General features: G+C 38.1%; 1 protein-coding gene across 3 annotated transcripts in view; it reads left to right on the top strand.

The window, feature by feature from the left end:
* Positions 1–27,945, top strand: part of vwde (von Willebrand factor D and EGF domains) — a 33,800-nt gene that overhangs the window by 770 nt on the left and 5,085 nt on the right. For 2 of the 3 annotated variants that reach the window (XM_049466804.1, XM_015601045.3), the window contains exons 2-26: positions 2,034–2,227; positions 4,110–4,341; positions 4,437–4,502; positions 6,133–6,365; positions 7,627–7,716; positions 7,818–7,947; positions 8,689–8,903; positions 9,018–9,091; positions 9,220–9,496; positions 10,073–10,269; positions 10,897–11,717; positions 13,186–13,322; positions 15,061–15,207; positions 16,951–17,055; positions 19,516–19,630; positions 20,865–21,115; positions 22,103–22,322; positions 23,258–23,395; positions 24,571–24,612; positions 24,721–24,864; positions 25,519–25,875; positions 27,031–27,126; positions 27,224–27,319; positions 27,435–27,530; positions 27,697–27,792. In XM_049466804.1, the coding sequence (XP_049322761.1) occupies positions 2,034–2,227; positions 4,110–4,341; positions 4,437–4,502; positions 6,133–6,365; positions 7,627–7,716; positions 7,818–7,947; positions 8,689–8,903; positions 9,018–9,091; positions 9,220–9,496; positions 10,073–10,269; positions 10,897–11,717; positions 13,186–13,322; positions 15,061–15,207; positions 16,951–17,055; positions 19,516–19,630; positions 20,865–21,115; positions 22,103–22,322; positions 23,258–23,395; positions 24,571–24,612; positions 24,721–24,864; positions 25,519–25,875; positions 27,031–27,126; positions 27,224–27,319; positions 27,435–27,530; positions 27,697–27,792 (4,569 nt within the window). The remainder of the gene's footprint in view (positions 1–2,033; positions 2,228–4,109; positions 4,342–4,436; positions 4,503–6,132; positions 6,366–7,626; positions 7,717–7,817; positions 7,948–8,688; positions 8,904–9,017; positions 9,092–9,219; positions 9,497–10,072; positions 10,270–10,896; positions 11,718–13,185; positions 13,323–15,060; positions 15,208–16,950; positions 17,056–19,515; positions 19,631–20,864; positions 21,116–22,102; positions 22,323–23,257; positions 23,396–24,570; positions 24,613–24,720; positions 24,865–25,518; positions 25,876–27,030; positions 27,127–27,223; positions 27,320–27,434; positions 27,531–27,696; positions 27,793–27,945) is intronic. The other variant, XM_049466803.1, reaches the window with a different exon arrangement.

The raw sequence follows: 27,945 nt of genomic DNA on the forward strand, positions 1-27,945 counted from the left end.
GCCTACATGTAGCACCACTGTCAGAAAAATCATGATAGCTGCAAATAGTATGGTAACTTTAAATGAGAGAGCAAAAAAAAAAACTTTTTAGGTTTCAATGGAAATAAATGCATGTCATTCTTATTATATTTTTCAATCTTTTGAAACAAACTTATTCATTTAACCTTTCTTTTCATACCTAGTTTCTCCCATTTACATTTGCCCTACAGCCACCAAGCTGTATTAATTCCCCCCAAGCATTGGTCCTCAGCCACACTGACCTGCACATATCTGTCAATAGCTGATTTACACAGACCATAACTGTAATAATTATTTATGTTTGATTTGGCTTGCTTTTGCCTGGGCTTGTGGTTTATGGTCAGATATTGCATCTTTGATTTCTTGTCAAAAAAGAAGATACAGGAAATTACTAAGGAAGCTCAGAATAAAAAGACAGGATTAAATGCAATAAAGCCATTAATTTTATTTATTTGTTAGTGTGATTAGTGTGAGGTAATTCTCATGTTCTGTCTCTCAGCAAGTTGCAGTCTGGGCCGAGCTTAGTCTTTCTAGCCCTATACTGACTTCTCTCACTCTTTGCCTCCCTCCTCATCTATTTTCATCACATGGTAATAGACCTAGGGACCACATAGTCTCAAGCCTCTGGAGAGAACCCCCTGTATCTTCCTCTAAACACTTGTTGTTTTCTCCGAGTAACTTTTGCTTTTCTAAACCTTTTAACACATGGTGCCTGAGATGACATCTTGACATCAGGAGGTGAAACTGTAGAAGCCTTGCCAGAGTTGCCACCTGTCCGAAGAGGGGGCTGTGTTGGCACAGCAGTATCTGAAACAATACATAACAAATGCTTTACTCCACAGGGATGTAAACACATACTAGGGATGCACTGATATAGTAATTATGGCCCGATGACAGAAGCTACCTGATATGTACAGATTTAATAAAGCCAATACTAACATAGATACATGTATAAATATGTTATATGTTATATATTTGTAAAAATTCCAAATAGAAATTGAGACTAAAGCCTGGATCTGGATGGGATTAGTTTCTTAGGGGGACGTCTGTGAAAAATATTTCACACTTCTACTCAGTGATAAAACCCTTGCATTCAGACTGCAATTGAAAAAAACAGGAGGACCAGTGAGTTTTTTTGCTTTCCCGGTCACATGACATCGTGTTCAATAGCTCCTCCATTTCCACTTTCTGTTGTGTTTACGTGGATCTCCATGAAAACGCATGCCCAAAGTGTAATTGCAGTGCGTGGCAGTGGACAAATATCTATTTTATGAAACGCGCGGACATGAAATTCAGAGATGTGCATTCGGATGGGACTAAAATTACTAAAAGGACCACAGAGTTCAGCGAAAAACAGTGGGTGATTTAGTCTGTAATTTTCTCAGAGGACGTCACACACATAAAACAAAAAATTACACCAGGACCCCCTGAGAAACTAATCCTGTCCAGATAGGTCTTAAATTGATAAGGATTATCATTCAGCATTCAACACAAACATAACTTACTCTGCAGTCTAGTCACTGTAGAGAAATATTGTCAATAGAATAGGGCTCTCTGGAGCAGATAATAATGAACCTATTTGCACCATGCCTACTACCAGATGTGTTTGATATTATTTTATTTTATTACAGTCTTTGACACACAAAGGACATTATGCATATTATGTCATGTAAAATGTGGTAGGAATTCCTGCATTTTATAATATCGCAAAATTATATTGCAGAAAAAAATATTGCAATATCAATTATTCCCAGTATCGTACAGCCCTGTCTAGAGGGGTATAGTGCCTCTCAGGCTTTGAGCTGTGGAGCAGTAGAACTGTGTTCTCTGGAATGATGGTTCTCCATCCAATACTTTTTGAATACATTGGGGAGATGGGATTGTGGTGAAGAGGTGGTCTTGGTACTACATCCCAGACTTTTGGCAGGGTGGGATGTCTGGTATTTACATGTGTTTCCTGCAATCATTGTGTTGTCTCGCCGGCCACATATTTATGAAAATGTGTTTACTGTTAGCAGAGCCTCCAGAGTGCAGTCCAGGAGGTCACACTGTTCTACAGAACCCCTACCGGAGCACCAGCTTCACCTCTCAGCAGCTGCCCCAGTCTGCCCTGCAGGAGAAGCTCATCTGTGACCACTCACTGGCCCCCGGGTGGTACCAGTTTCAGATCTTTGATAAACCCGCCCGTATGCCCACCAAATGTGTGGAGGTATTGTAAATGTGTTACAATAAATGCTGTGTGTGTCATTTGCCTCCTACTGAGATTACAAGCTATTGCTTGATGTAATTGTAATTACATCACCCTGTGTTTAAGAGTACCGGTATGTTTAGTAGCTGTAAACTACTAAAGTAGTTTAGTAAATGCATTTAGAGCTTCGATGTTTAAAACTTCACCACTTATATCAAGGGAAAATATTTTAATTGTATTTTTTGTTTGTTTGCTTGCTTAGAGCAATAATAGCAATGATTAGTGTTTTATTCCATGTAAATACCCCAGTCTTTAACATGTACACCTCTATTACATGTTTGAGGTTACATGGTGAAATTACTAGACACTAACTACAAACACAAAGTAACAATAATAAACTGTATGTTGCAGGACAATTACATAATTCCATTAATCAAAACATATGCATATATTACATATGGAGAAATATCAGAAAAACTATGGCAAAAGGTTTTTTTAGCCTAAAATACTTCTGGCAGAGATGGCACAATCAGGTTGAGTTAGAATCAACACTATTTTTAATAGGATACAGTGACTTTTATGTGCTCTACTAAACAGCTAGTGATTCACAGTCGAAATGCTACAGCTACAGCCGAGCCAATAGGGCAGGGACAGTATGCTTACTCAGTAGCGTTTAACTTGTCTCTTTCCTGGCACAGCATAGCCTCAAATTTGTAGTGCACTGGGCAATGAACCCAGCATTCCTCTTCTTTGAAGTGAACACTGAAGCTTTGTCAGGAAACTGATAAGAGCATGTTTCAGTGACGGTTCCAGTGGACATCAAAGATGATTAAGGACTCTTTCTTAGAAGTTCATTGCTATATACTCTAATCTACTGAATGCAGTCTCAGCTCTAATAAAATAATTAGTTTCTTATACTAACATTCCAACTACACACATCAGCACACAGAATACCTCATAGAAGGTGGGCATGTAGAGACCTTTGTCTACAATTGTCCATGCAAACAGAAAAGCCAAATAGCAAACCTTTCCTGGACAATTAATAAAAAGGTGTCCATTGACAGAAATGCTGATTTGATACTGTCTGGCTTCGTTTAGACAAATATAAGGCACAGATGCAAGGACCCAAAAGTGCAAAATGCCTGTATGTCTGCACTGTTTTATAGATCGTATGATCATTTAAATGTGCCAATTAAATTTGGTTTAAAGTGTATGAACCTTGTATATAGAACCATTTAGAGGAACAAATTATCCATTGCTTTTACTAGAGATTCCATGAAGAACCTAATTTGTATTGTTGTAACAGTTTCATAAACCTAAAAAGAAACTTTACATACACTGTCTGGGCAAAAATAAAATCACACACTGTAATATTTGGTTGGACCTCCTTTAGCTTTGGCTGTGGCACGCATTCTCTATGGCATTGTTTTGATAAGTTTCTGCAATGTCACAAGATTTTTTTCAATCCAGTGTTCATTTTTCACCCGGATCTTGCATTGATGATGGTAGAGTCTGAACACTGCACATAGTCTTCTCCAGCACATCCCAAAGATTCTCAATGAGGTTAAGGTCTGGACTCTGTGGTGAACAATCCATGTGTGAAAATGATGATCTCATGCTCCCTGAACCACTCTTTCACAATTCCAGCCCCATGAGTCTTGGTATTGTCATCTTGGAATATGGCCATGCCATCAGGGAAGAAAATATCCATTGATGGAATAACCTGGTCTATATTCAGTATATTCAGGTAGTCAGCTGACCCTAATTCTTTCAGCACATACTGTTGCTGAACCTAGACCTGACCGACTGCAGCAACCCCAGATCATTTACTTAGTTGGCCAGGCAGTGTATGTCTTTTAAGTGAATTGAATATTTGTGGTTTGATTCTCTGTGACTGCACTAGGTAAATCACTGTGGAACCCAAGCTCCAGTTTGGCTCTCTCTGGCTGAGGGGGAGACTCTCCCACAGCCCTTGGAAGTCAAGCAGCTGACGGCGTGTGCTACCTGGCAGTTCTTCAACGGGCCCAATAAGGACTGCTGTCTGTTCCGGCTGCCTGTATCTGTACGTAACTGTGGGGAGTTCTATGTGTACCTGCTCCAGCCCACACAGGGCTGTATGGCTTACTGCGCTGAGGGCAAGTCATCTGGTTCTCACTTTCCCACAGACAGCATGTTTAATATAAAATAATATAAAATAAATGAATTTGTTTCTTCAATTTTATGTGCACAGAAATGCCAGACTCCACACAGTCAGGCTGTGAAGCTGCACTCAGGAATGAAGATGGAACTTGCAATGGTAAGGAGACAAAATTTTGTGGCTACTGTAACTTTGCAGAGTTAGATAGAATCTTAAACAATGCATTGTTAAAATATGCATATTTATTTTAGCTTGCTAATATGATAGAGATGCGGAGATGCAGTTCAATACTACTTTCAATATTCACAGAAATGCCATCTATAGTAATTGGTTTTGGATAAAAAATGTTATGCCAAAATTTAATGCCAAATCTTCCCTCAGGGTAACACTGTGATCAGTTTACCATATTTTTCGCACTATAAGGCACACCAGATTATTAGGCGTGCTATCAAAGAACGTCTATTTTATGGTCTATTTTTAACCATATTATAAGGTGCATTATGCAACAAAAACAGCTAAGCTAAGGAAACAAAACTGAATTTCTTAACAAAACCATTTTTTTTTTAAAGTCAAACAAGCACTGGATAGTGTTAGCGGCTAATGCTAATACTGATCCAGCAGTGCTAGCAGGGATTAGCAGCAGGAAATAGTCCGATAATACTCACCTCTGAATGGCAAAAAAGCTAGCGCTTAGCGTGGTTAGCGGCTAATGCTAATACTGCTCCAACAGTGCTAGCAGGGATTAGCAGCAGGACACAGTCCGATAATACTCACCTCTGAATGGCAAAAGAGCTAGAGCGTAGCACCTAACGCTAATACTGCTACAGCCTCGGTACTGGAGAACTAAACTGAAATATAATGATGCACTTCAGCACAGTGGCTTTACTGCTACTCATAACCTGACTGGTTTATAAGGCGCACTGACAATTTCTGGGAAAATTAAAGGATGTCAAGTGTGCCTTCTAGTGCAAAAAATGCTATCCCAAGACTTTTGGCATCTGAGTGTAGGTAGTATCCTCTGGATCCTACTACTTTACTTTAATTGTAATTTGTCTATTGCAGTTCTTTGGTTAAGTTATTTTAAACTCTTTCAAAAAGGATATTCAATTGTCATTAAATATTCTATTTGATTTCATACTGTGTACCTATTTTTCTCACTTTTTGAAGTGCATCTGGATTGTTTCAGGATTTCGTTTGTCTCTCAGGAAGTCTTGGTCATACAGGCACCAAAATAATTAGGGTCAGAGTTGCCAAGCCTGTGGAATGTCCCTCTCCTTAATGAGCTTAGCATGTGTGTTTATGTGTTGGGGGGTAGTTTGAGATGTTGCCATGGGTTCCATGTTATGAGTGATCATTCAGGTGGTGTTGATGGGCCCCTGTAGAGATTCTCAAAAAAAACCTCCGCACACCCACCCAGAGCTTCTGATGACCATGGCTATGTTTTTTAAGCAAAGTCTAGCCTGTCTAGTAACAATAATTTTTTACATTAATAATCCTTATTATATGAATCCTGCTTATTATAATTTTAGCATGATATAGACCTCTGCTAGAGCTATGCATTTATGGAGACTTTAGAGAACCTCATTACTGTGACAAAATTGAGGACAACCTTAATTTCTTTTTACTCATCTCACATTGTTGAATTTTAATGTTATTGCATTTACTGTACTTTAAATAGCAAATATGTATTAAAACTTTATACCTTAAGTCTTACATTCAGACTGTCAGATCGCCAGACCTTCAGACCCGTTCAGAGGATCTTTAACTGTTGAGCTTTTTCTTACTGCAGATAAGCAGCCCCCTTCTCCTTCAGTGCCTGAAATTATGGCAGAACTGTCAGGAAGCAGTGTGTTCCTAAAGTGTATGTTTGATGGCAGCAGTGGGAACAGTTCTCTGGGCTATGTAGTGACATGGTGGCGTCTGTCCCTGGATGGTAACAAAGAGGAGCTCAGACAGGAGACCACCATACAGACCTTCGCCTTTATTGAACTGGATGGCATCAACCTGCGACTGGGAGACAGGGTATAAACTTTATAACCATTTTTTAAAAAGGAATTCTGTACAAATTACTATTATACCAAAAGAAATTGTCTACAAAGATAACCACACTTATAATACATACCACATGTTTTGTGTGGGTTTGTTGAAATACTTACAGGGGTTGGACAATGAAACTGAAACACCTGTCATTTTTGTGTGGGAGGTTTCATGGCTAAATTGGACCAGCCTGGTGGCCAATCTTCATTAATTGCACATTGCACCAGTAAGAGCAGAGTGTGAAGGTTCAATTAGCAGGGTAAGAGCACAGTTTTGCTCAAAATATTGCAATGCACACAACATTATGGGTGACATACCAGAGTTCAAAAGTGGACAAATTGTTAGTGCACATCTTGCTGGCGCATCTGTGACCACGAAAGCAAGTCTTTGTGATGTATCAAGAGCCACGGTATCCAGGGTAATGTCAGCATACCACCAAGAAGGACCAACCACATCCAACAGGATTAACTGTGGACTCAAGAGGAAGCTGTCTGAAAGGGATGTTCGGGTGCTAACCCCGATTGTATCCAAAAAACATAAAACCACGGCTGATCAAATCACGACAGAATTCAATGTGCACTTCAACTCTCCTGTTTCCACCAGAACTGTCCGTCGGGACAATAAATGATTGTGGTCTAAAACCAGGTGTTTTAGTTTCATTGTCTAACCCCTGTTATAATAAATGTATTATTAATTTATTTTCATTGTAGCTGTGATACCCATGTGGTAGTAGTGGCAGTTTAGTGTTTGTTGCACCTGGGGATAACTATATAAAGTAACTAGTGACTAGAGACATTGTGGGCATGTGGATTGTATTAGGTGACAGAATCTGTCCAGAGACACAAATGCCCATTCTAAACAAAGCCGAGCACTGAGATTGCCCCACTTATGGTCCCTCCAGCATCAGTGGCCCATGTGGGATCTGTTTGTTATGTTGTTGAGAAGCACCCAAAATGTGAGACTTCTATATTCAGTACACCTTCACTATTGCGGCTACAAAACATCTCAGGAATTAAGCAATATTGGGTTCCAAAATTTTCCCAACCTTCACAAGTCACAGAGCTTGCTTTTTTATACATGCAACAAACTCTTTCACTTGAGTTCCTTCCAAACCATGGGGTGGTCAAAATATTCTGATATGACTGTGTATATGATATTAAGTGTTGCTGATGAATTGACCAATAATTTAATTTGAAATAAAATACATCAGTATGGTCTTTGCTTCCGTTTCTCCCTCTCTCTGCAGATCTGCTGCAGTTGTTCCAGCTTCTTTCTGGACGCTCCAGATATACAGGGTTTCTCGGTGGAGAGTGAGGAGTTCTTTGCAGGGATTCGAGTAGGTTCACACACATTCTTCTTTTTGAATCAAAGCCAATGTGAATGGACTTTGCATCACAACATGTAACATCATAGCTTCTTGGGTTTGATTGGTTTTAGCTGGAACCTGAGCTTGCCTCGATCTCAGAGGATGGGAAGGAGTATGAGCTGGTGATAGAGAGCACTGTGCCTCTGCCCTGCATTTCAAAGTCATGCAGGCTACCATTACAACTCAGCACCAGCAGCCAAGGTACAGGTACACTTTGTTTTTGTTTTTTTTGCCAAAACGACTTCCTGTTTACTCATGATGGGAGAGTGGTTTATTTAAAAAGAAAATCAAAAATTCAGATCAGAAGGTCAGAAGGACCAAACTAGTCAAAAACATAACATAACATTTAGTTTCAAACACAAAATTAAATTAGAAATTTTACCTGGCCCATTTTTAGGCCTGGACTGGCTGTAGAAACTGGGATTCCAACATCTTGATTGGAATCAATTGAGTGTAATGATGTGATGTGACCATTAGATGCTACAGACAGTGTCTCCATATGAGGCAATGGGTGAACGTTATAAAACATTATTATGTATCATAGCGCAGAGAAGCAGAAATGTAAAGAGGCAATATTTTTCATAGTAGTGTTGAATAAAAGCAGGGTGGATAGACTATTTTAGCTTTGTTTTAGAAAAAAATAATAAATGAGCAAGTCTCCTAATACTTGTGTCTGTGTAATGTATATAAATAAAATTGACCACTCACATTCAATATTATTTATTTAAATGTTATCTATCATGAATACTGATCGTAAAACTTTTACAAACTTTTGCTACACTAACTTGTAACTTGTCTCAGTTGTGCCCACTTGTAGTGGCCTTGACTTTACAGTAACTTTACAGTACTGTATTTGGCTAAAATGTTTATATAATAGTTAATATAATATGTCAAGCCTTTAATAATTGATTATTATATGTAACTGAAGTGCACTGTGCTCAGGCGAGGTGGCTCTGGGTGCTGATCTGGTCCTGTCCTCCTGTGAAGTGGAGCTGTCTCATGCTGTGTGCCGTAAGGGGGTGTGCAGCCAGGCCTTGCTTCACTACAGTCCAGTCACTGACATCATCAAAGACGGAGACAGAATCACTAACATATCTATGAAACCTATAGTCAGCACCAATTTTCTCTGGAATGGATATACATCTCAAAGTGTTCAGGTAAAAAAAAATATATTTAAATAGACATTTTGTTAAAAAGTACTACATTTGATTTATTAAGATGTGTACATCATACCAAATTCTTTTAATATGTTTAATAATTTATTTTTGCAGATAACAGTTAAAGACGTCCCACCTGCTTACTGTTACGTTTTCACAGATCCTCACATCATCACCTTTGATGGCAGGTACAATAACATGATTATAATTATTATTATCAACTAATAGTTTCAACCTTATTCACTCTATGCATCATTATAATCATATCATATACTGAGATTAGATACCACTTGTACCTCTCTGTCTTTGTTCCCAGGCGTTATGATAACTACCAGATAGGCACCTTTCTGTTGTACAAGAGCCGAGCTCGGCCATTCGAGGTGAACGTGCGGCAGTGGGAGTGTGCTAGCTTGACTGCCCACCCCACGTCCTGTGTGTGTGGCTTTGCAGCCAGAGACGGGAGTAACGTCATCACCTTTGATATGTGTAATGGGATGGCTGGAGAGACTAAGCCACATCTGCTGGTGAAGAACGGAAACCTGGCGAAGAGTGGAATCCGCATCACTAAGTCCTATCAGGGCCGCAAACTGACCGTGAGTCACCCTTACCTGAACTGTGTTCTGAATAAATGCGTGGTTAGATTTGTATGCACACAGATGTAATGGGCCTCATTAATGAAACCTTCATAAGAACATGATCAAACTGTGAAAATATAATTAATGAATTGTACATTCCCGAAAGCTTTCGACCAGATTCACATGCTGCATAAACACAGGATTTATAAGTACATTGTGTGTGCATTAATACTGTAAATGTTTTGCTGATTGGGCACAGATACTTTTACTGTAGTAATTACCATACTATTACCATAATCTACGTCCTTGAATTAGCGAAACTAATTTTTGCTCCTTTTGTTGGTTACTTAGACAAAAGGTTTTATTCACTCAGATTAATGCTCAATTTGGTTCTGCTTGGATTTTAGGAATGTGGCCCAACATTACTATTGTAACCAATGTGCCTTTTATGCCTATTATGACTGTTGCTGACAATCTTCACATTGCCTTAATACTGTAAGATCTCATTTCTTTCTAAAGTGTGTTTAGAATGCATTGTTATAGTTGGGGACTACACAGGGTCTAAGTACTGTAAATGCTTTCTTTTGGTTCTAGCTGTCATTCCCTTCAGGTACGTTTATACGAGCAGATGTGGCAGACTGGGGCATGAGCCTGACTCTGAGGGCCCCTGGTTCTGATAGGGGCCACACTGAGGGCCTCTGTGGAACCTTTGATGGCCAACCCCTCAATGACTTCCACAAGGAGGGAGATAAGACTGTGAAAGACAGTGCTTCCTTTATCAACTCCTGGAGGTACTTATACATACACTTAAGAATGTGCGCCCTGATTGATTTTTTACAGTGAGTACATTGTTATGTAGCATGTATTAACTTTCTGTCCAGGGAAGGGTTTTGACTAGATTTTAGAGCTCTTCTGGGGAGATTTTATTGTGTTTAGCATCAAGAACAATATGAATCGGAATAATTTTCTCTGATTTTGCTATTTATAGGTATATGTTTGAGTAAAATGAACATTGTTGTTTTATTCTATAAACTACAGACAACATTTCTCCCAAATTCCAAATAAAACATTGTAATTTAGAGCATTTATGTGCAGAAAATGAGAAATGACTAAAATAACAAAAAAGATGCAGAGCTTTCAGACCTCAAATAATGCAAAGAAATCAAGTTTATATTAATAAAGTTTTAAGAGTTCAAAAATCAATATTTGGTCGAATAACCCTGGTTTTTAACCACAGTTTTCATGCATCATGGCATGTTCTCCTCCACCTGTCTTACACATTGCTTTTGGATTTTATGCCACTCCTGGTGCAAAAATTCAAGCAGTCTCTTATTTTTTTTCCAGAGCTGTATGTTGTATTGATTACTGTACATAGCTGCCCTTTTTTCCCTCCTAAATCATATTTTTTCATGTGCTAGGCTAGCACCAGGAACCAGCTTTTTTAACAAAGCCCCACCCCTTGAACGCACCCCAAGCAACCAGCACTACTGCAACTGTGATCCAGAACGCCGCCAATCAAGCTTTAGAGCCCGCCCTCCAGTTAACTCCTCCTCCTGCTCTTATTTGGCCCGTCTCAACTCCCCTTTCATCATCCCTGCTCTGGATTTGACTGCAGAGTACATCAGCTCTCACGGGCCTTTCAGAAAACCGCCAGTGCCTCCACAAAGACCCAGGCAAAATGCCCAGACACGAAGAGTGGGTACAGGCACCCGGAGTAACACGAGGAGACGAGGGAGACGCCAGAACCACAGACAAGCTTCTTCCTCCTCCTCAGCCTATCAGAGTCAGAGGCAGTCCAACCTGGGTGATGCTGCTAGCTATTACTTCCCTGAGGATCATACTGGATCTAATGAGCCTGAGTTGCCTCCACCAACCTGGCCTACTGAGTCTGGTCTGACTGAGTCCGATGCCCGGCAGCTCTGTGAGAGGGCCCTGCGGAACTCCACTGTTGGTCTGGGTTGTGGTGCCCTCCTCGTCGGGGTGATGGAGCAGGCACTGGAGATGTGTGTGTTGGACCAGCAGCTAAAGGATGACCAGGCCTGGCTGGGGGGCACCGTGCCCCTGCTGGAGAACGAGTGTGAGAGGAGAGTGGTGGAGGAGATGGGAAGGAGGGAGGAGATCAGCAGCATACTGAACTTTCTCAGGTGCCCCAGTCTTTGCAGTGGTAATGGGCAGTGCACCGAGCGGGGCTGCATGTGCTTTCCAGGATTTGGCTCCTATGACTGCAGCCAAGTGTCTGGTAAGTGTCCACTAAGATTCATTAATTTTTTTAAACTTGATGGGATTGTCTGCTGTTCTAGATCTAGCATTTTTACTTTTATTTAAACTCAGCCATCGCAGTTAATCTACACAGTTAAATTTTTAAATGTTAAACGACAAATACTTTTACAGACCCATGAAAGATTGTCAAACATGTGTTAGTGTTTCTTTCATAACATGGCAACTCAACAGTGGAGACCCTTATCCAACTTCCAACCCAACACCAACAGAGTGAATAACACTCCACCAATAAAAGCACCGCAACAAAATCCCATTAAAAATGAATATAACACATAAACACACACACACACACACACACACACATAACCACCACAAACAACATAAACCCCCATAATAATCACAAGCGAAGAAGAAAGGTGACCACAGAGCATGCTGGGAGCAAAGCAAAATGAGAAGGCAGAGCCTGTGAGAGAGAATACACTGTGGGGATTTAAAACTGCCCATGAATTGTTTAAAGTAATAAAAACTCTGAACAAATATTTACCATATTTTTATGTACTATAAGGCACTATTATCAAATGTCTATTTACTGGTTTATTTTTATACATAAGGCGCACTGGATTATAAGGCACATTTTATACGACTCTAGTAAGGCACAGGGGTGTTGCCATGTTTTTCTTCTAATTCAGCAGGTCTTGGCACTGGGTGGCTAGTCTGATGTTAATCTACACAGATTTCTCTCCTGAAAACTGTTTGTTTGAGTAAAGCATTTCTGTTTATTTACAGTAAGCTTAGATTGTCATATTTCCAGCTAAAGCCGGAGCATTAGCATTAGTGGCTAACCATTAGGGCTAATGCTAATGCTGCATCTGCAGTGCTGGCCAGTGTTGGCAGCAAGCTACAGGCCGATAATACTAATTTGCCAAAGATCTTAGCGTGGTAAGCAGCTAATGCTAATACTGTTCCAGCCTCGATGCTGGAGAACTAAACTGAAACTCCTGTATAACTCGCACTTCAGCGGAGTGGCTTTACTGCTCCTTACAACCTGACTGGTAAATTTTAATACATAAGGCACACCAGATTATAACACGCACTGATGATTTTCAGGAAAAATGAAGGATTTTAAGTGCACCTAGTGCAGTAACTATGGTACACTGTAATTTTAACCCTATGGGTCTTACTGTGTAAGGCTGAAGAACATATCATAAATATTGTTATCTTTGAAACTACTTTATACAATATATAAAAAGTAACTGTATCATAGAAGTGTGCAATATGACAAAATGTGATTGAATTGTGATTATAATGTGCTACAGTACTTAAACTTGCAAATTAATTTTACATGTCTCTATAATGCTAATCTAGAAACATTTCAACATATTTCTGCATGTCAGTTAAACTGAGAAGGTATGTATGTGAAATGAGCTACTTTATGAAAGCTTTATAGGCTTATCTGGAACATTTGGCTCTATGTATTTTTTATTCAGATGAGACCCCGGAGATCAGAGAGCTGGAGGGTGGAGGACTCTGTGATGTTAGACACGCCTCCTGCTCCACTGTACGAGTTCTGGGGAAAGGCTTCAGAAATGCCTTTGAGCTGAAGTGTGAAGTTATGAAGGAGAAGGTGAGTTCTTTCTCCACTTTGATTTGATTTATGTACTTTTTTTTCGTATACCTCCTAGAAATATTGTGTACTATAAATTATTTGGTAGTAGGGCTACACCTAACAATTATTATTTTTTTAATCTAACAAAAAAATGATTAGCCAATTAATGTAACAACTAATTTGAATGAGTTTCAGTACATTTTTATTAGATTTAAAGGGAGGATTTCTACAATAACTGGAGTAATTTTACCTTTTGTATCTCTACTTTTACTATACTACCTGGTTTGTGTACTGGTAATATTATTAAACTTGATTAGGCTTAAATCAGAGGTGTCCAAACGTTTTTTGTTGGGGGTCAGAAGTAGAAATATATTTGAAGTCACGGGCCACACTCTGTAATAAAACAAGTAATGAAATATACCACTTTAAATAATATTTTTTTCCTGATTATTTCATTTACACACCATTTTACTTGACTAACTGTCTTTATCTTTAACAGTGTTGTGTAAACTAAGATTTTTCAAATTGATGTTTAATTTCATGATGTCTCTTAATATAAAACTCCGTAATTACGGCAACGTTTGGACTCTTTGGCCCGTTTTTCTGCGCTAGAAATGCGCTCCCTCTCCGCTTTTAGATTCTTTGGCCCGTTTTTCTGCGCTAGAAATGCGCATCCTCTCCGCTTTTAGACTCTTTTGCCCAGTTTTTCTGCGCTAGAAATGCGCATCCTTTCCGACTCTTTGGTCCGTTACTGACACCTAGCGTTATAAAAACCTGCTTAACAGCGGGCCAACTTTCATTCTATTTCTAAAATACCTGGCCGCAGTTTGGACACCCCTGGCTTAAATGATTAGGCTTGATAATGTTGTATAACACACGGCTCACTGCAACTGTTCACGTGGATGCAACTAACAGAAATGTGTTACATGTGTTAATAATATTACAATAACATGCTTAAATAAATAAAAAAAAAGTACAGGATATCTGCAGATAAGTAAAATTTTCATCACACTTTGGATTTTTTTTACTATGTTTTTTTTTTAAGAAAATGAATGGCAACTATGTATATATTAAAACTGCTGCAATAAAATGAAAGTTGTAAAAATATTAAGGGCACATATTTAATAATTACAAAAGTTTTTACAAAAGATATTTTTTAGCAGCAGCTTGCTCTTTGGATAATGCTTTTAGTAGTACGAATTGATGCATGTTTGTGTTGGGCGGTGTGACCAAAAATGTATATCATTCTATTTTTCAAGATTCTGACAGTTTAAATAAAATGTATATCATTCTATTTTTCAAGATTCTGACAGTTTCACAGTATATCACAGAGATTTTTTTTTTGCATGACTTTGCTTAAATATAGGTTTGTGACTGACGCTACTGTTAGAAGTACATATAATATAAAGTAAGTGAATGCATTTTCCCAGCTCTATTTGGTAGCTACTACATTTTTAGCAAATGTTTTTTTTTTATAGACTGATATGCCAAAAGTCGTACTATTGGGACAGTAGTGTGTAAAATGATTATGAAGTGTTATCACCCACACCTGTACAAGTTATGAGGTGTTACCCCAGGTTGAATTACTGTAATTAATTAATTTTACCTACAAAAATATTCAATTGGATATTCTTGTACACAAATAAAGCATCACAGTAGTAGTTCTGAAAAGGATAAGACTCTACTATATAAACTGCATGTGTTCATATATGTGTATGTTTGTGTGTATCTGTCTGTATGTGTTGTTTGTTCTCAGATAGTAGACGGTGAGTGGTCACTGGGGGATTCTCTGATGGTTCCTGCATCGTTCCTCAGCTCCTCTGCATTAGAGTGTCAGCTCCCTGTAGAAGACTTGCAGTCTGCTGGTGTCCCACACCCACCAGTCACCCGCTGGCAAATCAAGGTAACCCAGTGCTCTTAGAGTAGGCTCTTAGAGGTCCCACATACAGGTCTTTAAGATTTAAAGCAATTTTTAAAGCAATGTTAATGTTGATCCTTTCTTCACAACATTTTCAGCGGTTTAAAAACATATGATATGACTAGGGCTGGGTATTTCGATACCGGTACCGGTTTGATACTTTAAATTTGGTACCAATACCCAAACAATACTTTTTTCGGTACCTTTTTCTAAATGATAACCAAAAAAAACAGAAATAATTATTTTCACAAAACGTATTTATTTAACAGCCGACATGAGTAATCTCATTCTTAAGCTGTCACAATGAGAGACTACCATACTTTTGGATCTTGTTGGAACAAAAACAATAAGCATGATATTTGTGGCACTTTACTTTACTTTAACTTTTCAAACTACAAATATGTCCCGAAGCATATTACTGGAGTTCTTTTAAGAAATATTAGCGGTAGATTGGCAAAATGAAATAATATCTATATTAGTGGTGTCAATCACTTAAAAATGCTGTATTATTGTGAGGGGACAGTTATAATAGAGTAGTGTGGTTTAGGTTTGGCAGACTGGATACTTTTTACTGTATTATAATATATCAGGGTGAAGTGAGCAGAGACAGAGAGAGAGAGACAATGCAAATTAGCTGAAGAGAGAGAGACAGTGATAATGAGAGTGAGCGAGAGATGCACAGAGCAAGTGAGAGACAGACAGTGTGAGTGTGCGAGAGAGAGAGTCTGAGAGATTTCAGCGCAGCAACAGTTTGTCTGTGCTCGCGGTTGTTTTTACTGCACTGGGCACGCTCTCCGCGTTTATGCACGTTTCATGCAAAGTATGGAAAATAGGCACCACATTTTTTAGATCTTTCGTTTCTAGGTAGTACCAAGACATTTCATTCGGTCACTTTTTGGTATTGAATTTCGATACCCAGCCCTAGATATAAAAAATTTAAATATGTTTTTACCCAGCTGCCATTTTAACATTGAATCAACGTTGGATTTGGTGTTGATTTTAAAAGGTGAATCAACGTTGATATGGAAAAGTTGTTTCAACGTTGTATGTTCAACCGTTACTAAACCATAGCCCACATTCAGGTTGCTCACAATTGTAAGGAAGAGGGAAAAAACTTTATGCCAGGATGAAAAATTCACAGTTTTATTTGTATTCTCTTTCTCTGTGAATATACATCTCTGAGAAGTAGGAACTGTACAACTACAAACAAAAAGTAATTACTACAAGTAGAAAATCTTATGGTTAACAGTGTTAACAATAAACTAACATCACTGTAGTACAGCTGAGTATAAAGAATGTTACCCACCACTACCAATCTGATTAATCATTTGATTTCTAAAACACAACAGTACAATAAATAGAACATGAACATTCCTGCAGGTATGGTGAAGAATTGGTGCCAAATTAAAAAACAATAAATGCAAATGGAAGTAAAAACCCTTTTTCATTCCTCCATTCAACCGTTTTTTAACATTGAGTGGTGATGAAATGTAAAATGGTAATTTAAAAGGCAGAAGGTTGTGGACATTATGTCGATTCAAGGTTAAGACCACAACAGACATTACTTCAACAACATTTCAACCATATTGCAACCACATTTCAACGAGGGTCTCTTGTGTGCCAGTTACTTACTTTAATAAGTACTAAACTCTTTGTCAGTTTTGAATTCAGCAAGGTAATAAGTAATACCAAGCATTGTTCCAAGCATTTCTGTTTTTTTGTTTGCAGGTTTCCAATGACGGCTACAGCTTCAGCAATGCCAAGATTCTTACGCTGTTTGATGGAACATGTCAAGTGTGCACACTTAACAGTGGGGTTCAGTGCTCTTTGAAGGTGTGTGTAGTGTATTTTCTTTACGTTTTTTCTTTTGAAAAAAGAAATATCATATTTAAAGCTACTGTGGATTTTGAAATGTCTACAAATGGTCTTTTGTTGTGCCTCAAAATGCATTGTCACAAGTGGGATTCATCTATCATTTAAGTGTTCATTAAACATAATTCATGGTCACATTGTCGCAAATGACAAAGATTTCACAGGGATTATGCATAATCTTTGACTACACAGCATTTTTGAATGGAGATTTTATGTTGAACAAAAGATACAGGGAACTACAGGGAAGCTGACCCTATAAATAAGAAAATATCAAGAAATCCTTGAAGAATATTACCATTAGTTACATGAGAAACATATTTGGCAAATGCAGATATTGCACAGTGTATAATTTGTAGAATACTATACACACACTAAATATGCTGTGGATGTAACCCATTTTTCCCATACATCAGTAACCTAAAACTCATTCCTCTAAAGTACAAACAATGTCTGTTCAAATGAGTCTGTCATTGGCCTAGCAAGTATTTGACTTGTTATATGTTTTCATGGAACCGATCCTAAGTCATTAGACCTGTTTGCATTTTTGAGGTCCCTACTGGAAACAATTTAGCAGTCTGCTCTACTGATGCGGTGTAGACCCACAGCTTTACACTAGTTATCCAGACAAGGCTGCCATTGTTCAGTTTCTATACTATCTGATAGTAGTGGAGGTCAAAGGCTCACAAAGCAAAGTTTTACAAGCAACTTTTTGGTCATCTTCTCATTTCCATTGCAGATTGATTCTCAAGATTTTCTAGACATGGAGACTGTTTTTGTTACATACACACAAACTTGTAGTAAAACAGCATCAATTAAAGCATATACAGCAAATGTGTTTGTGTTAAATCAGCACCGTTGATGTGAAAGGAGAAATCTGGTGTGAAATGCACTTGGTTTGTATTGAAACATGATAATGAGAATTACCTTTGTTAAATAGCCCACCTCCGTTTGCCTCCAGCATTTCAAAATACATCACTTTTAGCGGATGTTCCCAACAGGCATATAATGCTAGTGATGGGGGGCATAGTGCTGCTCATGCAAAGAAATTACTATTTTTACACCATTAACAATCTTAAAGTGGCTCCACACTTAATTGGTAAAATTCTGAGGACCCCAACATTTTAAACAAGGCACTGAGAATGTTAAAAGAGCACAGGTAGTTTATTAAACATATATCAAAACACACACAGTACACCCCCCCCTACACATTTATATTACATACAGTATGTTTGGCCAAGGGCTAATAAACATTGCTTCATTTGTAAATTTGAAACTAAACAAATTTTCTACTCATATCTTGAGTTAAATTCATTTTCTTTTACATTTTATTAAAAAACTAATAAAAAAAGAGTAGCACTTTTTGAAAGAAATGTAACATAAGAAAGGTAAAGGGCAAATATTAACCATGTAAGCTGTTTATATTGCTTGCAATTTAGGTGAAGCAAGCATGTGTAAAGCATTTTAATGTAGAATTGCTTAATTTTGCTGAATTAAATACAAGTACCAAAGTAAACGAGTAACAAAAATATGAACACCACACAAGGGTTAAAAACACTGTTTATACACACAGTACCTTGAAGTAGTTTTCTGGGTGCTGCCATCTTGAAATTAAGTCGATAATTCAACTGACCATTTCTTTGCATTGGCAGTGCTATGCCCCTATCGCTAGCATTGTAAGCCTGTTGGAAGCATCAGCTAAAAGCGTTGTATTTTCCAATTGTGGGGGGAATGGCGAATGAAGGTGGGCTATTTTACAAAAGTTTGCACTCGTTTTGCAGGTTCGAACCCCCGCTCATGCAGCTTTGCCATTAAGCTGCTGGTGCTCAAAGGGAGCAAAATTGGCCCTGCTACCTCCGGGTGGGTAGATGGCGCTCTCTCCCCATATCACTCCTAGGGTGATGTCCGCAGCACAGGTCGCCTGTGAGCTGACGTATCAGAACCGAGTCGCTGCGCTTTCCTCCAAGAGCGCTGGCTGCTCGGCAAGGCTGCATCAGCAGCAGCTCGAAAAGAAGCGGTGGCTGACTTCACATGTATCGGAGGAAACATGTGCTGGTCTTCACCCTCCTGGTATGTTGGGGCATCATTGGGTTGGGTAATTGGCTGTGCAAAATTGGGGAGAAAATGGGAACAAATTTAAAATAAAATTATAAAAATAAATAAATAGAGTTTGCACTTGTTCTCATGTTTCAATGGACCGCAAGTACATTTCACACAGGATTTCTCCATTAAATTAACACTATTTTATCATTTAAGCACATGAGTCATTCTCAGCAAAGTCAACACTATAAGTAGAACATTATGGGTTAAAGCTCCTCTATGTACCTCTGTTCACAGCAATTGCAGGGTGTATTTCTGGTTGTGCAGTAACCTTAGTAATCATATTGATGGCTATGTCTGGGTTTATCTCTTCCACCTCTTCAGAACAGAAGCTGTAACATTGATGGTCAGTGTTATGGAGAAGGAGAACGCAGCCCCAGCAGCCCCTGCCTCACCTGCCGACCTGATCTCGCCAAGTATACCTGGTCCATCAGTGAGAGTAAGACGCTGACCTTGTAAAATACACTTACTTACAAAAAATAACTAAGAATGGAATGTAGGAATGTACTGTAAATATAAAGATGAGGTATGTAAGTGAATACAATTGTAATAAAGGGAAGTTACCGTGTTTTTCGCATTATGTGGCACACTTAAAATTCTTTAATTTTCCCAAAAGTTGTCATTGTGCCTTAAAATCCAGTGCACTTTATGTATGAACCTTACCAGTCAGGTTGTAAGTAGCAGTAAAGCCACTCCACTGAAGTACAGAGTTATACAGGTGTTTCAGTTTAATTCTTCAGCACCTGGGCTGGAGTAGCATTAGCATTAGCTGCTAATTGCTATTTTCCCGTTTTCCTGAGGTGAGTATTATGGGCCTGTAGCCTGCTGCTAACCCCAGCTAACACTGCTGGTCTGTAGATCCTGCACACTCATAGGTTGTTAAAGCTGCCATCGTAACTGATGCTGCCTTACCATAAACACTTGCTTGGCAATGCATCTGTGGCGGGGAAGCATTTATATACCCTCTTTAGGACAGACCCAGTTTCAAATCACCCCACACCTGTAATCTTTTACATACCTGCTTAAGACATAACTGCATGCTAAGTTTTGCAGCAATCCTTGTTGGATTTTTTTTTTTTTTTTGAGCAAAGAATGTATTTAAAAATGTAATTTTTCCTTTTTATTTGCTGCTGTGTATTATCTCTGTTACACAAAAACATATACTCATTTAAAATGATTTTTATTGGTTCATTCTTCATGAAATGCTGGCATAATGTCAAGAACAAGAAACAGCACCTTCGCAACCAATCCATTAGCATAGCACCCACTAAGACACATTACAACCATTAAACAACATCTTAAGAACCACGTAGCAACATTTATTAATTAAAATAACTTAGACTTAATAACTGAACGTTTTATGTCTAACTAACTTACGTTTTTAGTAAACATTACTCACAAAAATTGGGGCAACTAATTATCTCATATTATTAGTTCATGTTCAATTTATCCAGACTTACAGTGCATACATAGTTATGCAGTTTTTAGTGTTTAAAAGAGACTACACTAAGAAGCAGTTTGGTAAATATTTATGAATAAATCTGCAGTGAATAGTAATTAAGTTCTCCACATATGGTTCCAGGCCTGCAGTGTGAGTAGTAGTGTAATCAGCATAAAGACCTAAGTGTACACAGTGTAATCTGCAGCTCTCGGATTGTCTCATTATGTTCCAGAAAACGAGCCTCCAGTGTTCCACTCAGAGCAGACCCACCTGCAAACGTTTTTCCAGGAAAACTTTGTGTACCAGTTCTTAGCCACTGATCCTGAGGGTTCAGCGGTGATGTTCACGCTGGTGTCCGGGCCCAGGGATGCCGTGCTCTCTCCTGCTGGTTTGCTCATTTGGAAAGCCCTGTCGTCCTCCCCTGTGACCTTTGAACTGGCTGTGACGGATGACTGTAATGCAGAGACCAGGGCCAGAGTGGTGGTGAGTAAGTTCAGGCACATTTGGTTAGTCAAGCTGTTTGGCCTTTTGACCATTTGGTTTATGAGAAGTTTTAGTGGCAAACATTTGTTCTTGACGGTAATTGCCTCTAGATGCCTATGGATTTCTGGGAAACACTGCAAGTGAAAATTTAATGCAGTCTAAACCAGGGAGTCTGCAGTCTGAGATTCATAGTGGTTTTAAAAAATGTAAAAAGTCTTTAATTTAAGCTTTATTTGTCTTAAAGTGTCCTAAATCCATTTACATAAGTTCCTAAAAGTGACAATACAATGACAATAAATAAAATGACAATAAAATGGTGATAAGAACAATGGCAACAAAGCAATGTTGCAATAAAAATAAATTGGCCATTGTTATTGCCAAGTTTGATATGCAGGTTAGCTTTCTGATTTTACTGTTTTCAGGTATATTATTTGCATACTTTAAAACATACATACTAACTAGCAGAGACAGTACTATGTGCTTGAGTAAAAATTATTTCCATTCAATGAAATTTTGCACTGAACTGTATTTTAAGTGTACCTGTACAGTACATTTTTTGTGCTATATTATATTTTATGTTTGTCAGAAAATACATGAATCACAAGCTTACTGTAGAGTATGTGAAATATTGGTGATGTGTCAATACCATGATTTAAACAAAGCAGTTACATATTTATGGCTTCAAACCATTTTATTAAATTACTCTTTATTGGATTAATTTAATGTAACCTGGCATAAGTTATTTTAGGCAAACCAGGAACTTTCTCAGTGTTATTTCACTGTTATAAATGCTGCATATCTATTTAGTGTGCATGTCTATATTTGCCATACCTACTATGACCACAAGAGGGTGCCATTTGGCTTTCTGTAATGCTTACATTAATTAAATTTTCCTATTTGCATATCATCATCAAATACAGCTAAATAATACAATCATTTTGCAATAAAACACAAAATAAAAATTTATATTTTTCTCATATCATGCAGGTTTCAGTGCGCCAGTGTGAGTGCCACCATGGAGCCTCCTGTGTTACCAACATTAACTTCCCCCCTGGCTCTGGAGAGTACCTGTGTGTCTGTCCAGCTGGTCTAGAGGGAGTGAGATGTGAAATCAATATGAACGAATGTAAATCTAACCCCTGTCTGAGGGGTGAATGTGTGGATGGGCTGAATTCATTCACATGTGTCTGTCCAGCAGGTTTCACAGGTAAGTTAAATAATATATACTATTTTCTCAATTATGTTAACAGCTCATTCAATGTCTCTTCTTAAATCAGTTCTTTATTATTCTCTTTGTCTAGACAAAGCTTTAGACTACTGTTTTTTCCACTATAAGGTGCACTTAAAATACTTGCATTTTCCCAAAAATCGTCAGAGCACCTTTTAATCCAGGGCACCTTATGTATGAATTTTACCAGTCAGGTTGTAAAGAGCAGAAAAAGTCGCTCCGCTGAAGTACAGCGTTATACAGGAGTTTCAGTTTAGTTCTCCAGCATTGTTAGCATTACCCACTAAGTGCTAGCCATTTGTTCATTCAGAGGTGAGCATTATTGGCCTGTAGCCTGCTGCTAACCCAGCTAGCACTGCTGGAGCAGCATTAGCATTACCTGCTAACCACGCAGGCTCTTTCTCCCTTCAGAGATAAGTAATATTGGACTGTAGACTGCGTGTTTACCGTGTTAAAACAAGCTACGTGGGAAAACCGCTAGCTAATATCTCCCTGGTTTACTGGAACACTCAGCACTTTACTCACCCCAATAAACAGTTCTCAGGAAAGAAATCCGTGTAGATTAAAATCCAGCGCTGGTTTGACTTGTCTAACTTGTCTGAAAATGTTTTTTTAAGAATTACAGTTTTGATTACTTAGCTTAGCTTTACAGGTCTCGCCCCCCAAAGGAAATATGGCGACAACCCTGTTTGCAGACCAGAAAATAGGCGTTTATTAATAGTGTGCTTTATAATCCAGTGTGCCTTATAGCGTGAAAAATACTGTAGATTTTGCCCCTCTATCCCACACCTCTCAGTAAGCATGATGCCAGGACTCAGAACATTCACACTATTAGTGTCACATTAAAACAGTTGAAATGTGTTTATAGGAATATTTTTTATAGGTTATTCTGTTTGATGTTGTGTTTTCTGCAGGTGTGATCTGTGAGGAGGACATTGATGAGTGTCAGTTAGCTCCGTGTTTCCCTGGAGTGGCGTGTGAGAACACACAAGGGTCGTTTAAGTGTGGACACTGCCCCGAACACCTCAGTGGTGATGGAAGAATCTGCAGCCGTGAGTTTATGTGTTAAGGCTAGTTACTTTATGTTTATCATTCTCTGATTGAGTTTTGCAAATTAAATAAACAATGCAAATATACACAGTGTTTCAAATTATTATGCAAGTGATATTTTTCTTAGAATTTCCTAAATGGTCAATGCAAATGACAGTCAATATTATTTTAAGCCAAGACCCGTTAATTATAAATCCACTTGTATTGAACAAACCTCCCAATTATAACTTTTTTTTTATAAGCCATGTTCCAAATTATTATGCACAAAAAAGTTTTAAAACATTTTATAGGTTGTAAAAACTACTTTTGCAGCTTTTAAATTTGCAGCATTAAATTGTCACATTTATTAAAATTAAAAGTAAAAAAAATATATATATATCTTAATCGGCCAAGTTACATGTTAACGTAGGAAACCTTCTTTGATATCACCTTCACAATTTTTGCATCCATTGAACTTAAGAGTTTTTGGAGAGTTTCTGCTTGACCTTCTTTGCATAATGTCAGAATAGCCTCCCAGAGCTGCTATTTTGATGTGAACTGCCTCCCACCGTCGAAAGTGATCAGTTATAAAATCTATATACTTTGCTGAGGTCATTTTGCCTTTTATTGTCTGTGGTCTGATTCAGCCACAAATATATTCACAGTGCGATGATCATGCTTCAGTTTTCGTGAAATATCTAATGTTTTCTTACCATGTCCAAGGCATTGCACTATTCCATGCTTTTCAGCAGCAGAGATATAATTTTTCTTTCCCATATTGCTTAAAACCTGTGGCCTGCTTAGTTTGAATAGTTTGAAACAGTGCATTTTGAGTTTTTTTATTTAAAAAATAAAACATTTGTTATCATTGGGAGGTTTGTTCAGTAAAATTGGATTTATACTGTTAGGTCATGATTTAGAAATTCTACTGAGTGTCATTTGCATTGACCGTTTAGGAAACTGAGAAAAATATCACTAAACCTGTAATTTTAACTACAATCCAAAATGTAAATCTCATACTCATCTTAGCTGAAGCCAGGTCATTTGTTAAAAGTTAAAGCATATACAGGTATTCTATTTAATGTGCAGTCATTTTTTTCTTCCATTTTAAGGGGTGTTCTTGTTTTTACCATCATCATTATTACCATCATTCTCATTAACTTAACATCATGTAGTATAACTCATCCTGTTTTAAAAGGTAAAGTAGCTGTCAATGTCAGTGAAGACCATCTGGGACCAGGTAGTGAAATTATTGTAATACATAAAACAGTATCATTTTAGATTACACTAACAGCACTGTGGTGGCCTTACATTTTCATGTTTTTTCTTCTGTCTGCCTGCCTGTTAGCTCAGAACCCGTGTTCCAGTCGACCCTGTCATCCAGGAGTCCAGTGCTTTGAGAGTGTGTACACATCTGCTGGCTTCATCTGCGGCCCCTGTCCCCCAGGACTTCACGGCAACGGCCAAACCTGCACCTCCAGATCTGCCAACAGTGAGTGGAGATAACTTTATTTTGGAAAGGTAGATATAAAATATGAAGGCTGCATTAATATAGACAGATATACAGTGGTATGGAAAAGTTTGGGCACCCCTGATAATTTTCAGGATTTTCTTTTATAAATCATTGGTTGTTTGGATCAGCAATTTTAGAAACATATATCATATAGCAGACGAACACAGTGATATTTGAGAAGATATTTGAGAAGTATGTAGTGGAAGTCCTTGGAACTGTCTACACACTTTATCATCAAAAAATAGATGCACCTAGAAGGATGAGTTGGATTGCAATGCTATTCGGGGGAAAGGAAAGTGTTATGTTTTCAAGGCAACAGAAGCATGTGGATGAGCATTGTCCTGTTGGAACAGCGCATCACAGTTTGCGTTCAGAAAAACTAAGGCCACTGATTGCAGGACCTCATTAACCTTGGACAGTCAAGGTGCCTGTAAGGATGATCTGGCATCATATGAAATTGCAACCCACACCAAGTTGTTGTCGTTTTCATTCTTATCTTTGATTCCTTCAGGATGCAACTATTTTATGATGATGAATGTATTAGATTTAATTCAAGAACATTACATATGATGCTATCAGCATTCATTATTTTAGCTCCTCAAGCTTGGCCTTCTGACCTTCAGCATTTTGCAGGGCAATTACAGGGCGGTGTGGAAGTGGACAGGCCTGGTGTAACTTCGTCCACCTCTCGGAAAGCTGCTGATCCCTCTGTTCGAGCTGGAAAATCTCCCTCCAGCAAGGAGAGACCATCACCCACTGACAGAATTACTTCAGTAAGCAGTACTGACCAGATTATTGATGCTGCAAGGGCTTCAGGCACTGGTGTCAAGCTCCATGAGGAGGAAGTTGCTCTAGTGCTGTTTGTGGATGGGAGGACGTGTGCTGATTCCCCGTGTTACAGTGGCGTGGCTTGTGAGCCGACCTCTACTGGACACTTCAAGTGTGGCCCGTGTCCTAATGGTTACAGGGGGGATGGAATCACCTGCAAAGGTTAGTGCTAACTCCTAAGCTAAAGTTCTTGGTAGCTGTGTTCTGAAGCGGGGCTTTTCTGTATCTGTATGTTAGTCATTTAATATCTCTAGTTTAATTGGCCAATATCAATGTAACATGCATTTTATGTTTCATACAAACACTGTGTAAAAAAATATATATATTTTTCAAATATTTGCTCAAAATGAACAAATTGTAACAAATATAGAGGAATGTTCACTTTAAAATATTTTTTTATGTGGGGATAGTATTTTTCCATGTGCACATTGCTTCCTGTTGGACTGATTATTTTATATCTTTTTTAGGTTTTGAAGATTTGTTAAAATATTGTTTAACAATATCTTTTTACCAATTGTACTAAAAATATATTATGCTATTTAAACATGTCTAATGTTTCTAATATCTATTTTTTTCCACTGTAAGAAGAGAATTTTAAGTCATGTGCACAAAAGGATGTTGTATTCTTGTCCATGATCATTTTTACAATCATTCCCATCAATTTAATGTGATCTAATAGAACTCAATATTAATTTACTCAAATATATACTCAATATATTTACCTAAAATAAACAAATTATTACAAATATAGAGGAATGTTAACCTTCACTTTTATGTACTTCTGTACCTCTGATTAATTTATTTAAATTAATTAATTTTTAAGAATTGAATTTATTTTTCTTTTATTTGTTTAAAGAAATATCAAGCTAGTTAAACATATCTAATGTTTCTAATATCTAATTAACATCAATGACATCACAACCTTAACATTGTTTTATTTTCAAAGGACTGAAGACACTAAATGTTCTACAATTAATAATTTTAATGTCACTCAGTGTTTCTTAAATTATTTCCAATATGAGGTAAAGCTTAAGCTGTAAAATATATAATTTTAGAAAATGAAAATAAATGTCTTTGAAAAAGAACAAGCTCAGCATGAACAATTTAACAGGGTTTGCAGTCAAATCTAAGTCTAAGTCTACCTTTTTATTGTCTGCTCATTTTCGTACAGCTTGAAAATAAAAAGTGATTAAGCTGAGAAATATGATTTTTTGAGGATGCCTATAAATAAATGGCATTTAAACAAATGACAAAAGAATTAAAACTCTTTGTACTGATAAAGACCCTAATAAATGTGGCTGTGTGTTGTGTTTGCAGCGGTGTGCCGCTACCTGTGCGGTCAGAACATGGAGTGTACTCTGCCGAACACATGCACCTGCAAAGAAGGGTACACTGGCTACAACTGCCACATCGGTGAGTCCATATCCACCATCGAAACATTATCCAACAATTTAACACAAAACACATTAAAGCACACTATTAAAACCACTGATGAACTTTCTGTTGGCAGCTGTGTGTCGTCCTGACTGCAAGAACAGAGGGAAGTGTGTGAAACCTAATGTGTGTGAGTGCCCAGCAGGCTACAGCGGACCAACCTGTGAAGAAGGTGAGCTAGAAAACAGTGACAGGCTGATTCAAATGTTCAAATGCATATTTTCTCAATGGATAAAGCAGAATGTAAAAAATGTAGCTAATGTAGCGTTATCTGCATTTCCTTTTAGCTAATTGTGATCCACCATGCCAAAACGGAGGCAGCTGTTTGTCCAGAAACCTCTGCACCTGCCCCTATGGATACGTGGGGCCACAATGTGAAATTAGTGAGTATTGTTTTCTCTTGTGATGCATATTTTTTTCATAGATAAGCCGTTAAAAGCATAACTATTTACATAATTATCTACATAATTAATATCTGCAGATCTTCAACTGTTCTTCATAGACCTGACTGCACACTACTGTGTCTGTACTTTGTCTGTGTCTTTACAGTGGTGTGTAACAGACACTGTGAGAATGGTGGGGAGTGTGTATCTCCTGATGTGTGTAAGTGTAAGCCTGGCTGGTACGGACCCACATGTAACTCAGGTACCGACTCTCTTCTTATCAGTTGTTCTCACACTGAGAGTGTGTTATTAAGGAGTGTGAGACACATGTTGTGCCTGCAGGTTTAATTCACCCACTGTCTTGTTTTGCGCTCCAGTCTAGACTGTGTTCCTACAGTGTAATTGATTGCGCTGT

The sequence above is a fragment of the Astyanax mexicanus genome, chromosome 18 (assembly GCF_023375975.1).
Source record: "Astyanax mexicanus isolate ESR-SI-001 chromosome 18, AstMex3_surface, whole genome shotgun sequence".
In the NCBI taxonomy this organism is placed as follows: Eukaryota; Metazoa; Chordata; class Actinopteri; order Characiformes; family Acestrorhamphidae; genus Astyanax; species Astyanax mexicanus.